General features: G+C 66.3%; 5 protein-coding genes across 5 annotated transcripts; 2 read left to right on the forward strand and 3 right to left on the reverse strand.

Annotated features, from left to right (window-relative positions):
* Positions 1 to 175: 175 nt before the first annotated feature.
* Positions 176 to 3,983, forward strand: Q8F55_005195 (uncharacterized protein; the record flags this gene model as incomplete). Its single annotated transcript, XM_069353685.1, has 6 exons — positions 176 to 234; positions 273 to 351; positions 391 to 525; positions 571 to 852; positions 891 to 1,352; positions 1,728 to 3,983. The coding sequence occupies 6 exons, from the start codon at positions 176 to 178 to the stop codon at positions 3,981 to 3,983; spliced, it is 3,273 nt and encodes a 1,090-aa protein (XP_069208327.1).
* A 283-nt stretch (positions 3,984 to 4,266) lies between these two features.
* Positions 4,267 to 5,626, reverse strand: OPI3 (Phosphatidyl-N-methylethanolamine N-methyltransferase; the record flags this gene model as incomplete). Its single annotated transcript, XM_069353686.1, has 6 exons — positions 4,267 to 4,621; positions 4,656 to 4,730; positions 4,775 to 4,898; positions 4,941 to 5,074; positions 5,224 to 5,326; positions 5,437 to 5,626. The coding sequence occupies 6 exons, from the start codon at positions 5,624 to 5,626 to the stop codon at positions 4,297 to 4,299; spliced, it is 951 nt and encodes a 316-aa protein (XP_069208328.1). The 3' UTR covers positions 4,267 to 4,296.
* A 436-nt stretch (positions 5,627 to 6,062) lies between these two features.
* SUV3 (RNA helicase) lies at positions 6,063 to 8,459 on the reverse strand (the record flags this gene model as incomplete). The annotated part of the gene is made up of 2 exons (XM_069353687.1): positions 6,063 to 7,050; positions 7,087 to 8,459. The coding sequence occupies 2 exons, from the start codon at positions 8,457 to 8,459 to the stop codon at positions 6,063 to 6,065; spliced, it is 2,361 nt and encodes a 786-aa protein (XP_069208329.1).
* A 1,064-nt stretch (positions 8,460 to 9,523) lies between these two features.
* Q8F55_005198 (uncharacterized protein) lies at positions 9,524 to 12,146 on the forward strand (the record flags this gene model as incomplete). The annotated part of the gene is made up of 5 exons (XM_069353688.1): positions 9,524 to 9,548; positions 9,664 to 9,836; positions 9,944 to 10,399; positions 10,449 to 10,511; positions 10,551 to 12,146. 5 exons carry the CDS (start codon positions 9,524 to 9,526, stop codon positions 12,144 to 12,146), a joined length of 2,313 nt encoding a protein of 770 aa, XP_069208330.1.
* Positions 12,147 to 12,317: 171 nt separating this feature from the next.
* Positions 12,318 to 14,049, reverse strand: ERG1 (Squalene epoxidase; the record flags this gene model as incomplete). Its single annotated transcript, XM_069353689.1, has 3 exons — positions 12,318 to 13,016; positions 13,050 to 13,970; positions 14,014 to 14,049. The coding sequence occupies 3 exons, from the start codon at positions 14,047 to 14,049 to the stop codon at positions 12,318 to 12,320; spliced, it is 1,656 nt and encodes a 551-aa protein (XP_069208331.1).
* Positions 14,050 to 14,810: the final 761 nt, after the last annotated feature.

Below are 14,810 nucleotides of genomic sequence, written 5' to 3' on the forward strand. Positions count from 1 at the left end.
ATGCTGGCACGTGACCCCCGCGGGGAAGGTGGTGGAGGTCCGCGTCAACCAGACAATTCCACTGACCAAGCGACCGACGCGCGTTGTTGACATGACCGAGCGAGATTAAACATCTACCTTTTCTCACTCAACATAGCTTCATTCACCCCAATATCCCACTCACGACCGACTCGAGATGTCGCTGATCGGTCGTTTCGAGCACCTGCCGAACAGACCGCGGTCAAATGAGGCAAGGTGAGTTGACCAAGTGGCTGAGTATCAGCTGACGTCAGGCCCTTGCTCGAGAAGATTGCGAGCCAGGTCAAGCCCATCATGACCAAGCGCGACTGGAAGGTCGGAACACTGGCTGAGGTGAGCTATCGGGATCTGCCAAAAGAGCTCACACTGCAGTTCCTGCCCTCGAACCCCGCCCTGCTCGGCAACAACATGAACGCGGGGCAGCGGATCAACCTCCGCCTCCGGCCACCGGGCAACGAATCGACGTTTTACGAGTACGACCAGCTCGTGCTCGTCATGCTTCACGAGGTGAGCTAATCCCATATCATGGATATCTCGCAGCTGACACCACAGCTCACGCACATCGTCCACGGGCCGCATGACACATCGTTCTACAAGCTGCTCGCTGAGCTCGAGGAGGAGTACTACACCCTCAAGCGCAAGGGCTACGAGGGGGAAGGCTTCCATTCCTCAGGAAACAAGTTGAATGGTGTGCGTGTCAACGAGTTCGAGGGGCGCCGCCGCGGGCTCGCGGCTGCGGAGAAGCGCCTCGCACGGCAGGTGATGAGCGGCAAGGGCGGCGTGCTTGGTGGCTCGAGCACCTCGGGCAAGTCGATGCGCGAGGTCGTTGCAGAGGTGAGCTTGGCGAAGATAGACGTAAGCTGACGCTCCAGGCCGCAGAACGCCGGCTACGAGACGACAAGAGCTGCGCCACGCATGGGGAGCATGCGCGCGAGGTCGAGGAGGAGGTGCGCAAGGCCCAGGCCGAGAGCGAGGGCATCGACGCGAGCGAGCTCGAGACGCTCGCGGGGGACAGCGACGGGCCGGATATGATCGATCTCACGGGGTCCTCCGACGACGAGGCATCGCGCAAACGGCCGCCGAGCCCAGGTCCAGCTCCGCGGCCCAGGCCGCCGCCACCTCGAGTGGCTAAGCCACCAGCCTCAAACGGTCCAGCCAAGCCGGCTCAGAAACCGGGGCCGAAGCCTGTCCCGCCCAAACCCGCGCCTCCACCCCACAGCGAGTGGTCCTGCACCGTGTGCACCCTTATCAACCCCATGTCCCGCGCCGCGTGCGATGCGTGCGCCAGCCCGCGGCCAGTCAAGCCCGTGACCCAGGACGGGTGGTTCTGCGAGGTGTGTGGCGCCGGGCCGCGCGAGCTCGGTTTCTGGAGCTGCCTCGAGTGCGGGACTGTGCGCACGTTTGGTTAGGCCCCTGTTCTTCTAGTAGCATCGTCTCGTGTCTGTATGTAGCATGCATCGTGGCTCCACCATGTCAACAGGCCGGCGCCTTGCCAAGTGGTCGGCCTCCACCCGCGGGATCAAATCCCAACTTTCAACCATCTCCTCGCCAAAGGTCAGCCTGCAGTCACAACGTGCCTCCAATCTCCATCGCACCTGCAACCACACACCAAAAGAGCGCGCATGCCCTTCAGAGCACGCCTCCACCCAGCCAGCCTAGCGCGCCGCGCCGCGGCGGTACGGCGGCCTGCCCCGCTACCCTCACTCCAGCCCCCGCCGCTCCCCTCCTTCCCGCCCAGCGCGCTCGGCGGCCCAGGGCCCAGCTCGGCGCGGTTCTACGGCTCGACTGCGCCAGCCCCCTCCGCCTTCTCCGACTTCTTCGCACGCCGGCGCTCGCCGCACCGCACCGCCGCGGACGCGCACATCGCCGCCGTGCTCTCCGCGCTCGTGCCGGGACGGATCGAGGCGCTCGTGGCCGCGTATGACGCCCTGACCGCCGAGCCCGGCGCCGCCCTCTCCGCCGAGGACGCCGCGCGCGTCATGGAGGCCATCGCGCCGCGCACCGGCGCGCGCGCGCTCCCCCTCCTCCGGAGGGTGTACGCCGACCTCGGGCCAGTCCACGGGGTCCCGGCGGACGAGCGGCACCACCGCACCATGCTCCTCGGGCTCGCTGCGAACGGGTGTACTCGCGAGGCGCTCGCGCTTGCACAGCACACGGGCTCTTCCGCACCGTGGCAGGCGATTGCCGCCGCCGCGGCGCTGCACGAGCCCGACGCGTTCGCAGAGGTGCTCGCTGCTGCGCGGGAGGGCGGCGCGCTCACGGAGCGGCTGTACGCCCCGCGCTTTCAGGCGCTACTCGCCCGCGAGAGCGTTACCATGGCCGACGTGGACGACGTCGCGGCCGCGCTCGATGCCGACGGGCTAGCCCTCGGGCCATGGTGCGAGGCGGCGCTGGCGCGCGTGTACCTCCGCCTCGGGGAGAGCGAGCGGGCCGCGGCGCTCGTCGCGGCGTGGTCGCCGTCGACGGACGACCCCGAGCTCGCGGCCGAGCTGTACGACGCCGCGCTCGTCGTGGGTATGGCGCGCGACGACGTGCCCGCTGTCGAGCGGACGCTCGCCGCGCTCGGCCGCGCGATCGGCACACCGGCGGGCCAGTACCCCGCCGCGCTCGAGTTCCTCGTGCGCGCACGGCTGGGCGGCGACCTGAGCCGCGCGAACAGCGTGCTCGAGGCGGCGAACGACGTGTCCCGCTTGGCGGGGCGCGAGCTCCCGCCCTGGACATGGCAGCGGCTCATCCTAGGCGCGCTCGACCGCGGCGGGCTCCAGGCGGCGTTCGAGGTGTACACTGTCGCGCGGGCGCGCACGACCGTCATCAACATCACGCTCGCGCAGGCGCTGGTCGAGCGGCTCGCCTGGCCGCCAGTTGCCGAGGGCGCGCGCCGCGAGCCGCGCCTCGCCGAGGCGATGGAGGTCTACCGCGACCTCACGACCGCGGCCGACTCGGACCGCGGCGTCGCGTCCCTCCAGCCGACGGCGCTCCTCTACGTGCCACTGCTGCGCGCGTGCGCGCTCCTCGGGCCCGACGCGCACCCCACCGCGCTCTCCCTCCTAGCCGACATGAGGGACCGCGACGTGCGCTTCCGCGGCGTGCGCAACAAGGGCAACCAAGTGTCGGTGATCACGGTCGACCTCATGGCCGCCGCGGGCGACCACCCCGCCGCCGCAGAGGTCTACCACGCCATGCGCGCGGTGTGGGCGTACCCGCCCACGCAGGACGGGTACGACGCGATCGTGACAAAGTTTATCAAGATGGAGTGGGACAGCTCGGTCGTCCCCAAGCCCGAGTTTGTCTTCGGCATGATCGACGACATGCGCGCCGCCGGCTTTGTGCCGGGTACGCGCGTGCTCACGACCCTGCTGGCAAAGTACGCTTCGCTGAGCAAGCGCGCGCGGAGAACGTTCCGCAAGAACCCGACCGAGCTGAGCTTCCGCCTGCAGGCGCTGCTCGCGGCCGCGCGCGACGTGAACGCGCTCGTGTCTCTCGACCCCTTGATCGCCGTCGACGTGCCGCTCCTCGCGGCGCTCATGGACGCGCTGAGCAGCGCCGGCGCGTACGAGGAGGCCATGGTGGTCTGGGACGACGTGGTGCGCCGCCGCGCCGCCACCGACCCGCGCGTCGCGCCAGAGCTCTTCGCCCCCGCCATCAGCGTAGCGCTCGACACGTGCGGCCACTACGGCAACGTGCAGCGCGCGCGCAAGATCTGGTCCTGGGCCCAGCGGCACAGGCTTGTAAACGACCGCCACTGGGCCGCGTGGGTCGAGTGCCTTGCGCGCTGTGGCAAGATTGACGACGCGCTCGACGTCGTCACGCGCCAGATGGACCACCCGACAAAGGCTGTCGCGGCGATCGTCGTAAAGTTTGCCCGCGACAGCCCACAGGACCTCAACCATATCCGGCAGAAGCTCAGCGCGCGCTTCCCCCAGTGGTGGGATGAACTCGCAGCGAGCGTAGACATAAAGCCATAGCATTGATACCATGCATGAGGGAGTAGACACTTGCAACGTGCCACACAGACTGCCGCCACCCCCCCACACCCACCCGCACCAACTCGCACCGCATGCATTCACTCACGCGGCAGCACAGATGAATGCGCTTACAAGAGTACAGACAGCTATTACACCAATCTCTCTCGTATTATTCCCGTCTCGGGGGTTAGGGTAGTGGGACGACAAGGGTATGAGCCAGAGTCGCGGGTATCGTCGGGGATCGCTCTCGGGTATCGCGTGTATATTGTGCCGTTGAGGCAGATGGCTAGGTCCGCCTTTTGTTTCTTGTCGCCTAGTCCGTGTCCTCGCCGGCCGAGCCGTGCGCGCGGCTGCGGCTGCGCGTCACGCGCTGCGGCGTGCCCTCGAGCTCGGAGGGCGCGACAGACTTGCGGGTCCGGCGGCGCGGCGTGGCCGTGCCGTTGGCCGTGGCCTCGGCGGCGGCGGCCTTGAGCTTGGTGGCCGTGGCGGCCGCGCTCGAGCTCACGTCCGAGTCGGTCTTGTCGGCGATGCGGGACGACTTGCGGGGCGTCTGGGGCGCGGCCGCGGCCGACGTGTCCTTCTTCTCCTTGGCAGCAGCCTTCTTGGCGGCCGACGAGTAGATCTCACCAGTGAAGGGGCTGGAGTCAGCACAGTCTGCGGGACGCAACTTACCCCTCGTAGCGGAGCGCAACGGCGTAGACGATCCAGACGAGTGCGGAGAGTGCGATACCAGCGGGACTCTCGTACCTGTCGAGTCAGTTGACGTCCGCGGCAGCCATAACTGTACTCACCAGATGGCAGTGCCGAGGAAGGCGAGGGTCGAGCCGACGTACATCGGGTCCTCGAGCACGTTGAAGGGGAAGCCCGTGACGCGCTCCTTCATGAGGATGCCGCAGTAGTCACCGAGGTAAGTGCCTGTGGTGTGAGCGGCCGAGCTACACCTTCATGACGACTCACCAACAATGCCGAGGGCGTAGATCGAGGTGACGACAAACACCTGGCCCGTGACGAAGAGGGCGACGGCGAGGGCCTTGAAGGCCGGCTGGGCAAGCACCTCGAGGTGGGGCTGCTTGCGGAGCGCGGCCTGGTAGCTGGGGGCGTTAGCGCTGGCCGATAAGAAAGCGCTCTGCGCCATGTCCGGATGCGTAGCCGGTCGTGCGACTACTCGTACTCGGGCCTGAGCCAAGGGCCAAGGCCGATTCGGGCCGACGCCACGTCGCCCCGCCGAGGGTGCACTCACAGATGGTCGCGGAGGATGCCGAGCGAGAAGATGGTCACGAAGAAGAAGTAGGTGGCGGGGAGGGAGCCGCCCAGCGCCTTGCGAAGCGTGTGGTTGCGGTACTCTGCAGGTGTGAGCGGTGTGGTGTGGACAACGTATGCTGCTGCGGGGCAAGTGCCAGGTGAAGGCGGCTGCAGCCCCCCAATCACCCAGCTGCCCTGCGCACCCACGCACCATTCCGCGCGGTAATGTTCCAGTAGAGCGGGTTGAAGACAATCGACGCAACGGCGATCCACAGCGACGGCTGCGACACGTCGATGGCGTCGGCCAGGCTGCTGGCGTAGCGGTACCCCGCGTTCGAGAGGGGGAGGTACGCGGCCAGCTTGGGCGGGATGAGGGCGATGACGGTGTCGATGGTGGCCATTGTGCGTGGTGGGTGTGGTGTGAGATGCCACGAACGAGCGTGTCCGGATAGCTGATAGCTTGGGCTACACGTGAACGAAAGCTACGAGAGAGATGAGAGAGATGAGGAAAGTGAAAGAAAGGCGCGAGGATTAACGGGAGCGAAATATGGGCATAGGCGTGGACGAGTGGGTGGCGCCCGGCGACGGCCACCCCAAAGCCGAAAGTCACTTTGTTTACACTCGTCCTCCAATGGCTGACAACAACAAATCATGTACCGCATCCGGTAATTCGCCCCCACAGCGCTAGCACCACCTCTCGCCGACACAAACAACAGCGAGCGCGAGCGCCGACGGTGACGGGGTGGCGACGACGCACGCAGCAGTGGTGACGACGATGCATGCAGGTGATGAGTGATGGTGGTGATACAATGATGAATAGTCTAGGGCGCCTCCCTCCTACTTGGTCTCGTCGACGAGCCCCACGTCCCTCCACCGGTGCCGTCTCCGCTCCGCCGCCACGGCCTCCGACTGCTCCCACTTGATGTCGGGCTTGACAGCCTCCTCAAGCTTGTGCTGGTGCACCACTCCCCCCTTGCCATGCTTGTTCTTGACGCCGGGCAGGCGCTGCAGGCACAGGTCGAGCACCTTCTCGGTGCGCGCCTTGTACTCCATCGCCAGCTCGCGGTCCGGGAAGCCCAGCTCGAGGCGGTACGACAGCCAGATGTAGAGCACGAGCGACTTGTGCAGCGTCTCGAGAGAGGGGATGGAGCGCACGGCGATCGGCGGCGCGAGGTACGGCTTGGAGGCAGAGGCATGTGGCGGGAGCGGGGGCAGCGCCGCCATCGCGGCTTCCACCTCGTCGAGCATGTCAAGCAGCTCCGAGCTCTCGAGCACGTCCTCGAGCTCGACGTAGTAGCTGTCCGCGTAGCCCGTGACCATGGACTGGAAGATATCGACAAGCTTGGGGTCGCGGACGTTGAGCGGCGCCAGGGAGAACGAGTCGGCCTCGGACAGCGTGAGCACGTCGCGCGCGGGCTCGATCAGCTCGGCAATCTGGAGCCGCTGCCTCGACTCGCCGAGCACCGTGTTGGGCGGCACCTTTGCGAGCTGCTCAAAGTGCGAGGTCAAGTCGGCGAACGTCACATCCGGGGGGAGGAGAGGAGCAAGTGCCACGAGCGACGACAACGGCGGAGATACCACAGCGCGAGGGATGGCAGGGAGTGGGAGCGAGAGCATGGCCCGGAGCAGGGGCAGGTCTTCGGTGTTGAGTGTCGTGACTCCGCCGCCCTGGGATGGCTGCTCGTCCGTGTTGCCGGCGACCTTGCGCCCCTGCCCGAACCGACCGGCACGGCCAGCAATCTGCTTGACCTGGGACAGAGACAGCGGCACCTCGCTCTTGCCGTTCCACTTTGACAGGCTCTCGAAGATGATGCGGCCGATTTTGCTTCACCGTCAGCGATGCCAACCGCCGCCAACTCACAGGTTCAAGCCCATGCCGACCGCGTCGCTCGCAACCAGCACCTCGGCCCGCCCGCCGTCCTCGTTGAAGTCTCGCGCCTGCTCGGCTCGCGTCTCGGGTGGGAGCGCACCATACACCACAGCGCACTTCTTCCCCAGCGATCCCTCGACGAGCTTCTTGACCGAAAAGACGTTGGAGCGCGAGAACGTGACGATACAGTCGCCCGGCCGCACCTTCTTCCAGTCCCCGTCGAGGCTCTCGTCCTCGACACGCAGGGGCGTGAGGCGGTCATAGCGGTGAACCGTGAGCGTGTCGCCCTTGAACGACCCGATCATCGACTTGAGCAGCTCGGCCGTCGTCTCGTCGCCACACAGGTGCACCTCCTTGGCGTTGACGCCCATGACGGCGCTCGTCCACGCCATGCCGCGCGCCTCGTCGCCGAGCATCTGGATCTCGTCGACGACCACCACATCCCAGCTCTCCCCGCCGTTCCCGTTGATCGGCAGCATCTCGACGGTACACGCGACGATGCCGGCGTCGGGCTCGACAATGCGCCGCTCCTCCCCGGTGAGGAGGTTGCACGCGCGGCCCTTGCCGTCCATCTCGCCCACCGTCCCGAGGTTGACGCGCTCCCAGACCTCGTGCGCAAGCAGACGCAGTGGACCGGCGTACACGCCCGTCCCGGCCTTGGACAGTGCCTTGAGCGCGTTGTACGTCTTGCCACTGTTGGTCGGGCCCATGTGCAGGTGGAAGTGGCGGCTCACGCTCCGCGCTGCGGTAAACGTCTGCGCGAGGCTGGAGATGTCGGTCGCCTCGAGGATCGAGCGGAGGTGGAGGCGGAGGTGCTGCGGGCCCGAGGCGGTCGCGTACTCGAGGAAGTGGCGCATGAACGCCGTCTCGAACGCGGCGACATAGTCGCCCGACTCGTACGCCAGGGTGAGCGCCTGTGGGTCCCAGCCGAGCGCAGCGATGTCGTCGAGCAGGGTCGCGCTGCTCGTGTCGAGCACCTCGAGCTCGCCGCTGGATCTCGCGAGCCAGTCCGCGAGGGTCGGCTTGGCCTCGGCGTTCGAGAAGCCGTAGTCCTTGAGGCGGATGGCCACGCGGGGCAAGCGAGTCCAGCCGTCTAACCGGGACGAGATGGTACGCGGCAGGCTCTCCGGCTTCAGTTTGATCGGCTGCCGCGGCGCGACAAGCTTCTTGGGCTTCTGGCCTCCCCTCTGGCCATTCTGCAGCCGGGACCTCGAGGCGTTGGGTTTTGGCTCGCGGGTCGGGGCACGCTGTCGCGCAGTGTGCAGAGCCGGGGCCGACGCCGTGAGCGTTCGCGCCAAGGGCCGTGGTAGCCGCGGTATCAAGTGTGCCAGCTGGCGCGTGCTGGCTGTCCGGAGGAGCGCCATGGCTGTCGAGGTGGGTGGTGGAGGAGAGACTCGGCAAGGTCTGGCCGATCTGGACATCATCACCAGGCCGATCGCTGAAATCTCGGTGCCTAACGGGGGGTGCAGGATAAGGTCGGGGTGAGGGGTGCGGCGTGCCTGGGTGGCGGCGGGTGTGTGTGTGGGGGTGAGTGAGCGTGATGACGGAGGCAGGCAGCAGGGATGCGGCGAGTAAGCCAGCGCCGGTAGCGAGCGAGCCCGGGCAAAGAACTGCGGCGGCGGCGGCGGCGGCGGCGGCGGCGGCGAGTGATGAGTCTTTGCAAGTGGAGCAAGAGGAACACAGCTTCGGCCGCATGCATCATCATCATCATGACTGATGTGGGGGCCGCTGCTGCTACCGCTACCAGTGCCAGTGCCGCCGGTGTCCTAGGTCAGGAGTTTGTGCACCCCCCCCCCGACGCTGAGACCCCCGACGCTGAGACCCCCAACCCCGACCCCCCCAACCCCCTCTTACTCGTCTTCCTGAAGGCTATGTATTGTGATGATGAAGCAAAGAAGAGAGACGAGTGCTCGAGGAATGCGCGAATGCGGCGACTGAACCACAAGCCATAGAGCGCACACTGTGCACCCCCTCTCTTCCAGTTGCAGATCCCACGCGCTTGCTTGTTCACTCACAGCTCACCGTCACTCCCCGCACAGCTCACCCCCACTCCCCGCGCCGGCCCAAAGTCGCTTCCATCTGTATACGCGCTAGTTGTCGAGGCAGCGAGGCAGCGGCAACATTGTCCGTTTGTTACCTTCCCCCGCACAAGACTACTTGGCTACTACAATCTGGTACCGCCCTGCCCTTCTCCTTCCCCCCGTCCCCCTTCTCCCCCGCCGCGCCTCTCCCCTCCCCCCCGCCGTGTTGTGGTTCTATTCCAATCCAGTTCGGTTTCAACCCATCGCCGCGCTATTCGTCACACCCTTGCCCGACAACACCTTGTCCTAGTAGCAAAGCACACTCGACACCCCACCCACCCCACAATCCCATCTCTCATCATTCTCCTTCCTACATCACGCCCAGGCCATTGGCAGCATCAGTCGCCATGACCAGCCCAACCAAAGACCAGCGTAAGTCGACGCCCCCCCGCCGAGCCCCCCGACCCCCCCCCAACCCCTCCCCCCACTCCCCATCCCCCACCCACAACCCCCCTTGGGCGAGGCAAATCACTGACCCACTCGTCAGCAGGGCCGCAGCCCACGCTGCAGGCCCCAGCGGCCGCACGATCCACGCCCACTAGTCCCACCGCATCCCCCATCATCCCATCAGCTCCTCCGCCTTCACGTGCAGAGATTGAGCGCAAGCTGTCATTCAAGTCGGCACCCAGGTCTAGGTCAAACGACGGTCGTCGTCAAAAGGTAAGTGTGACGCGAGGGGTTGTGTCGTCGGACCGCGACGCGGCGCACTGTCTCACTACCATCGCGCCGTGCTGCACCCACTGCAACCTTGCTGACGCACACTCCAGGTTGCAACAAACGGCAACGAGTCGGACTCGTCCATTGCCTCCTCTACCCTCCCATCGCTCGTCACCTCGCCCGTCTCGGTTGTGGCGCAAGGGCCAACGACCGCATCGCCAGTCACAATTACTCCGTCCAACGCATCGCCTATCGTGGGTGGTGGTCATGGCAACACGCTCCCCCACCCCAACCTGAGCGCTATTTCAGAGCAAGGCGCCAAGAGCGGTCTCGTGCCTCCACGGCGCAAGGGCTCGCTGTTCAGCGGCATCGGCGAGGATACGCTGCCGGAGCTGGACGAGCTCGAGGGCGTCGACGAGGAGGGCGGCGAAGACGATAGCGACGGCGCCGACGACGACGACACGAACCCGGGCGGCGGCGAGGATAAGACTGATCTAACTCGCGGCATGGAGGGCGAGCGCGTGTTCAAGTCTGGCTTCTTGATCAAGAAGCAAGAGCGACGAAAGGTACGCGGGGTGGATGCCGGGTGGTTGCAGCACCGCTGACAGGCAACAGCAATGGAAGAAGAAGTGGTTTGTCTTGCGCGCCACCAAGCTCGCGTACTACAAGGACAACCGGGTGGGTCACTTGACACCTTGGGCTGTACTGACCCATCAGGAGTACTCTCTCTCCAGGGCGATCGATCTGAGACAGGTGCACTCTTGTGTCCCGATATCGTCTGGCGAGAAGCAGAAGCACCCCTTTGCCTTTGCGATCGTGACATCGGACCGCACCTTCTTGGTCGAGGCGCTCTCGAACGAGGAGCGCGAGGACTGGGTCAAGGCGATCAACCTCGTTCGCAAGCGCATGTCGGACCGTGAGGACGAGGCCAACCGCCGGCGTGACCCCTCTGCTACACGGGCAGTGGCCGTAACGGCGCCGGCGCGCCCTGTGGCCGGGCAGGACGAGGTCGTGGAGCCACACCAGGGCACCTGGACAAGCACCTTTTCGAACACGACGGCGTCAACCTCACCGGCCCAGTCGCAGAGCGGCAGCTACTTCCACCACGTCATTCATCCCCAGAATCCTGCGACGGTTCAATCCCACACGCACGTCGCTGCCAGCCCGTCCATTAGCAGCACGTTGACGGCTCAACTGGCGACGTTGTCCACGAATGCTGCTGCGGGCGCCAGCGTAGTTGCCGGTGCATCCAACGGCGCCGGAACGGCAGGAGTAGGCCGTACGCCATCGATCAACGCGCCAGGACCTAGCACGACGGGCCCGAGCGCGACGTCGGTCACTCGCCGCCTGTCGCACCCCATCCCAGTGCCGACTCTTCAGACGGGTCGTCTTGATGGCCGCTTGGCGGCGGGTCCTACCTCTCCCATCAATGCCAACCTGAGCCCGCCAAACGCTACGCCTCATCTCGGCGCGAGCTCGGACGAGGACGAAGCCTACTTCTCGGACCCACACACGGCGTGGGCGGACCTGATTGCAACGTCACCACCCACGCAGACGGTGGCCGACCCCAACAAGGTCATCCTGGCGACCTACCTGATGAAGAGGAGCCGCAAGACTGCACGCGAGGTGTGGCGCAAGCGGTGGTTCTTCCTCACGTCTGCGGGGATCACCTACACCAAGAGCCACATGGACAGCCGGGTGCTGACGTTTATCTCGATCCCGTCGATTCTGGACGTGTTCTCGCTAGAGGATGCGGCCGACGGCGACGGTGCATTCGACTCGTCTGGGGCCGAGGACGGCGGCAACTTCCGACACCCATCGCTGAAGAACAAGCGGGAACCGGTCGCGCCGCCAAAGAACATTGAGCATGTGATTCGGATTGTCACGTCGAAGCGGCGATACGACCTGTGTGTGCCTTCGGAGGAAGAGGAGATCAAGTGGATTGCGGCGATCCGGGCGCTGGTGAACCGCGAGCGGGAGCGGCAGGCGACGGCTGCGGTGCAGCCTCCTATCAGCCCTCTGACGGAGAAGCCGGCGGCGGGTCTGGGCGCAGGCTCGGGTGCGCCAGCCCAAACGGCTCTGCCGACGATTGCACAGCAGCCACCGACGCCTGGCAGTCAAGCCTCGCCGCTGCTCGGCGGCGGTGCGACACAGGTGCCGGCGGCGCCGCAGCCTGTCGCCGCTGCGGCCCCCTCTCCGGCCACGACTACCACGCCTGTCACGACGCACAATCGGAGCCGAAGCGCGACACAGGTCGCCAAGCACGCGGTAGCCGAGGCGACGCGAAAGTACGTGGAGGTGGGCAAGCAGTAGGCGGGGTTGTGATTCGAGCCGATAATATGACGACGATACGACGACTCTCTGGTCGAGTTGTGCAGCAATATAGTCACGCGACGCAACAATCTAGTAGAATAGCGTGCATGTACATGGGATATATTCTATGCAAGATAGTGGCAGTGGACGGACGGACATGGGGCGGCTGGGCTAGATTCTAAACTCGCTGGCCATGACGGGGAGGAAGACGACACAAGCGGTGTAGAAGACCTTGAAGGAGAAGAGGAAGAGGCCGGGGACCTCTGACCAGGCCGGCGCGGCGCGCTTGCCGGACGTCGGCAGGCCCTCGGTAAAGAGGATGTAGATGGAGTAGAATGCGACGGCGAAGAAGTGGGAGAAGAGGAGGAGGGGTTTGGGCGTGAGTGCGGACAGCAGGCCGACCGGGCCGGCGACGCACTCGCCCCCGAGCTCAAAGTACTTGAAGCACCCCTCGCGGAGCACAGCCAAGTCGTCGTCCGCCGCGCCGAAGAGGTCGTACAACGCGATAGAGAGCACATTAACCGTGCCAGACAGGCCCTTGCGCGCCCAGAACCACTCGCGCAACCGGTCGGCGATGACGTCCCACCGATCCAAAGCGCCGGCGGGCAGCTCGTCGTCGGCCGACAGATACTTTGTGAGCAGGACGACGTCGCTGAACGCGACCGTCATCCCGCCGCCAGTGAGCGGGTGCCGCATGTTCCACGCGTCGCCGACCATGATGGCGCCGGCGGGGCTCGCGCCCGTGCCCTGCATCGAGGGGGGGAGGAAGCTGTTGGGCATGGTGCGCAGGCGCTGGGTGTCGAGCGCGGTGCGGACGGCGGTGTGTAGCGCCGCGGGGAGGTGGGGGAGGAAGTCGTCGAGGATGTGTTTCTGGTCTCAGCGGCGGCGTCGGGCAGAACTCACCTTGAGGTCGCCGTTGGCGACGCTCGGCAGCTTGCCCTTGACGTCGACGAGCATGCGGATCTCGCGCGCGGCGTCGCCGATCTGGTAGAGGAGTACCGGCCCAGAGGGGGTGAGGCACACGGTGCCGTGGTACTTGAGGGGGAGGTCGACGTCCTTGAGCACCACGCCGACAAAGTGCGAGCGCAGGATGGGCGTGGGGAGGCGGCTGCCCGGCTGCTGCCGGAACTTGGAGAAGCACCCGTCCGCGATGATGGTGAGCGGCGCGCGGATGTCGCGGACCGCGGGGGCGTCGGCGCCGTCCTGCTTGACGGCCGCCCGCACGCCCACCACCGCGCCAGTGTACCCGTCCGTGATGAGCTCGCGCACCGTCCCCTCCAGCACTGAGGCCGGGGACTCGTCGATCACCTTGGCCCGCAGCGCTTGGATGAACCGCCCGTGGTGGAACGAGCGGCCCTCCTTGCGCCCGCTGGCGCAGGACACGGGCCAGGCCTCGGTGTCGCCGATGGTGGTGGCCGCGGCGCCGTTAGGCGCCGCCTTGCCGTTGGCGTGGCCGTTGGCCTTGCCATTCGCCTTGCCGTTGGCCGCGCCGTTGGCCTTGGGCCTCGTCTCGCCCGCCACGTGCCGCTCGAGGTCCGGATACGGGATCCCCACCTCCCTCGCGCCTGAGAGCACGCAGTACCCCTCGACAGGCGTCGCGTCGATCCCCTCGAGGCAGGACGCCATGCCGAGCTGGGCGAGCGCCACCACCCCGCCGGGCTGGAGCAGCTCGCCGACGATGCGGTCCGGCTCGGAGAGGTCGCGCTCGAGCATGAGCACGCGCCGGCCGGCGTGGGAGAGGGCGTAGGCGAGCGCGCAGCCCGCCACGCCGCCGCCGACGACGACGATCTCGGGCGACAGGTCGGGGTTGGGGCGGGGCGTGAGCTGGGCGTTGTTAGCTGGGTAGGGCGCAAGGCCGCCGGCTTACGCGTGATGGCCCGGCGTGGACTGGGATTCCGGTCATGGCGAGTTGAGTCGCGTGTGTCGAGTCGAGTGTAGGAGCTTGGAGTGGTGCGTTGCGTGGAGGAACGTGACGCACCTCGCGTTTTATTTACACGGCGCCGGCATCTTGAAGATTCATCGTCCCACCACGCACGCAGGAGGTGGCACCACCCCAGGCTGGATGGCCGTGGCGCGACCGCGACCCGCGCGACTTGGGCCGAGGACACCCCGCCGTGCCTGATTGACACGTGGTATCGCCCCTGAGATTTTACGCCGTCCCCCGCGGCCCACTCACGGCGGGAGGATTAGGAGGGCATGAACAACAGCGACGGCGTCGGCGGCGCGCGGCGGCGCTCGGGCTCGCCCGGTGCACATCCCCCGAGCGCCGTGGGTCTGCCGTGGACGCGGCGGCGGCGCTGGGTGGAGCCGGTCGAGATGAGATCTTGGACGATATGCCCGGGCCACAGGTCGCCCATGAGCCTGCCTGCACGGTCGCGGTGGGCCCATCACTCGTGCCGCGACCCATCACTCGATCAGTTGCTATCTGACGACCTTGTGTGCCGCCACAGTCGAGCCACGGGCCGTCACGATCCTGCTCGCGGCTCACTCCATCTCCCACATCAGTGCCACCCCCCTTCCTAATCTCGCCCTGATTACGCTGGCCCACAATGTCATTAGCCCCTGTCCTACTCCCCCCCGCTTACTAACGGGATCAAATTCCACTCACCCCCGGCCGCCTAACGCGCCTACCTCTGTCGGCACTGGGCTGCACCATAGCCGGCC

The sequence above is a fragment of the Vanrija albida genome, assembly GCF_041260175.1.
Source record: "Vanrija albida strain AlHP1 chromosome Unknown contig_4, whole genome shotgun sequence".
Taxonomy (NCBI): Eukaryota; Fungi; Basidiomycota; class Tremellomycetes; order Trichosporonales; family Trichosporonaceae; genus Vanrija; species Vanrija albida.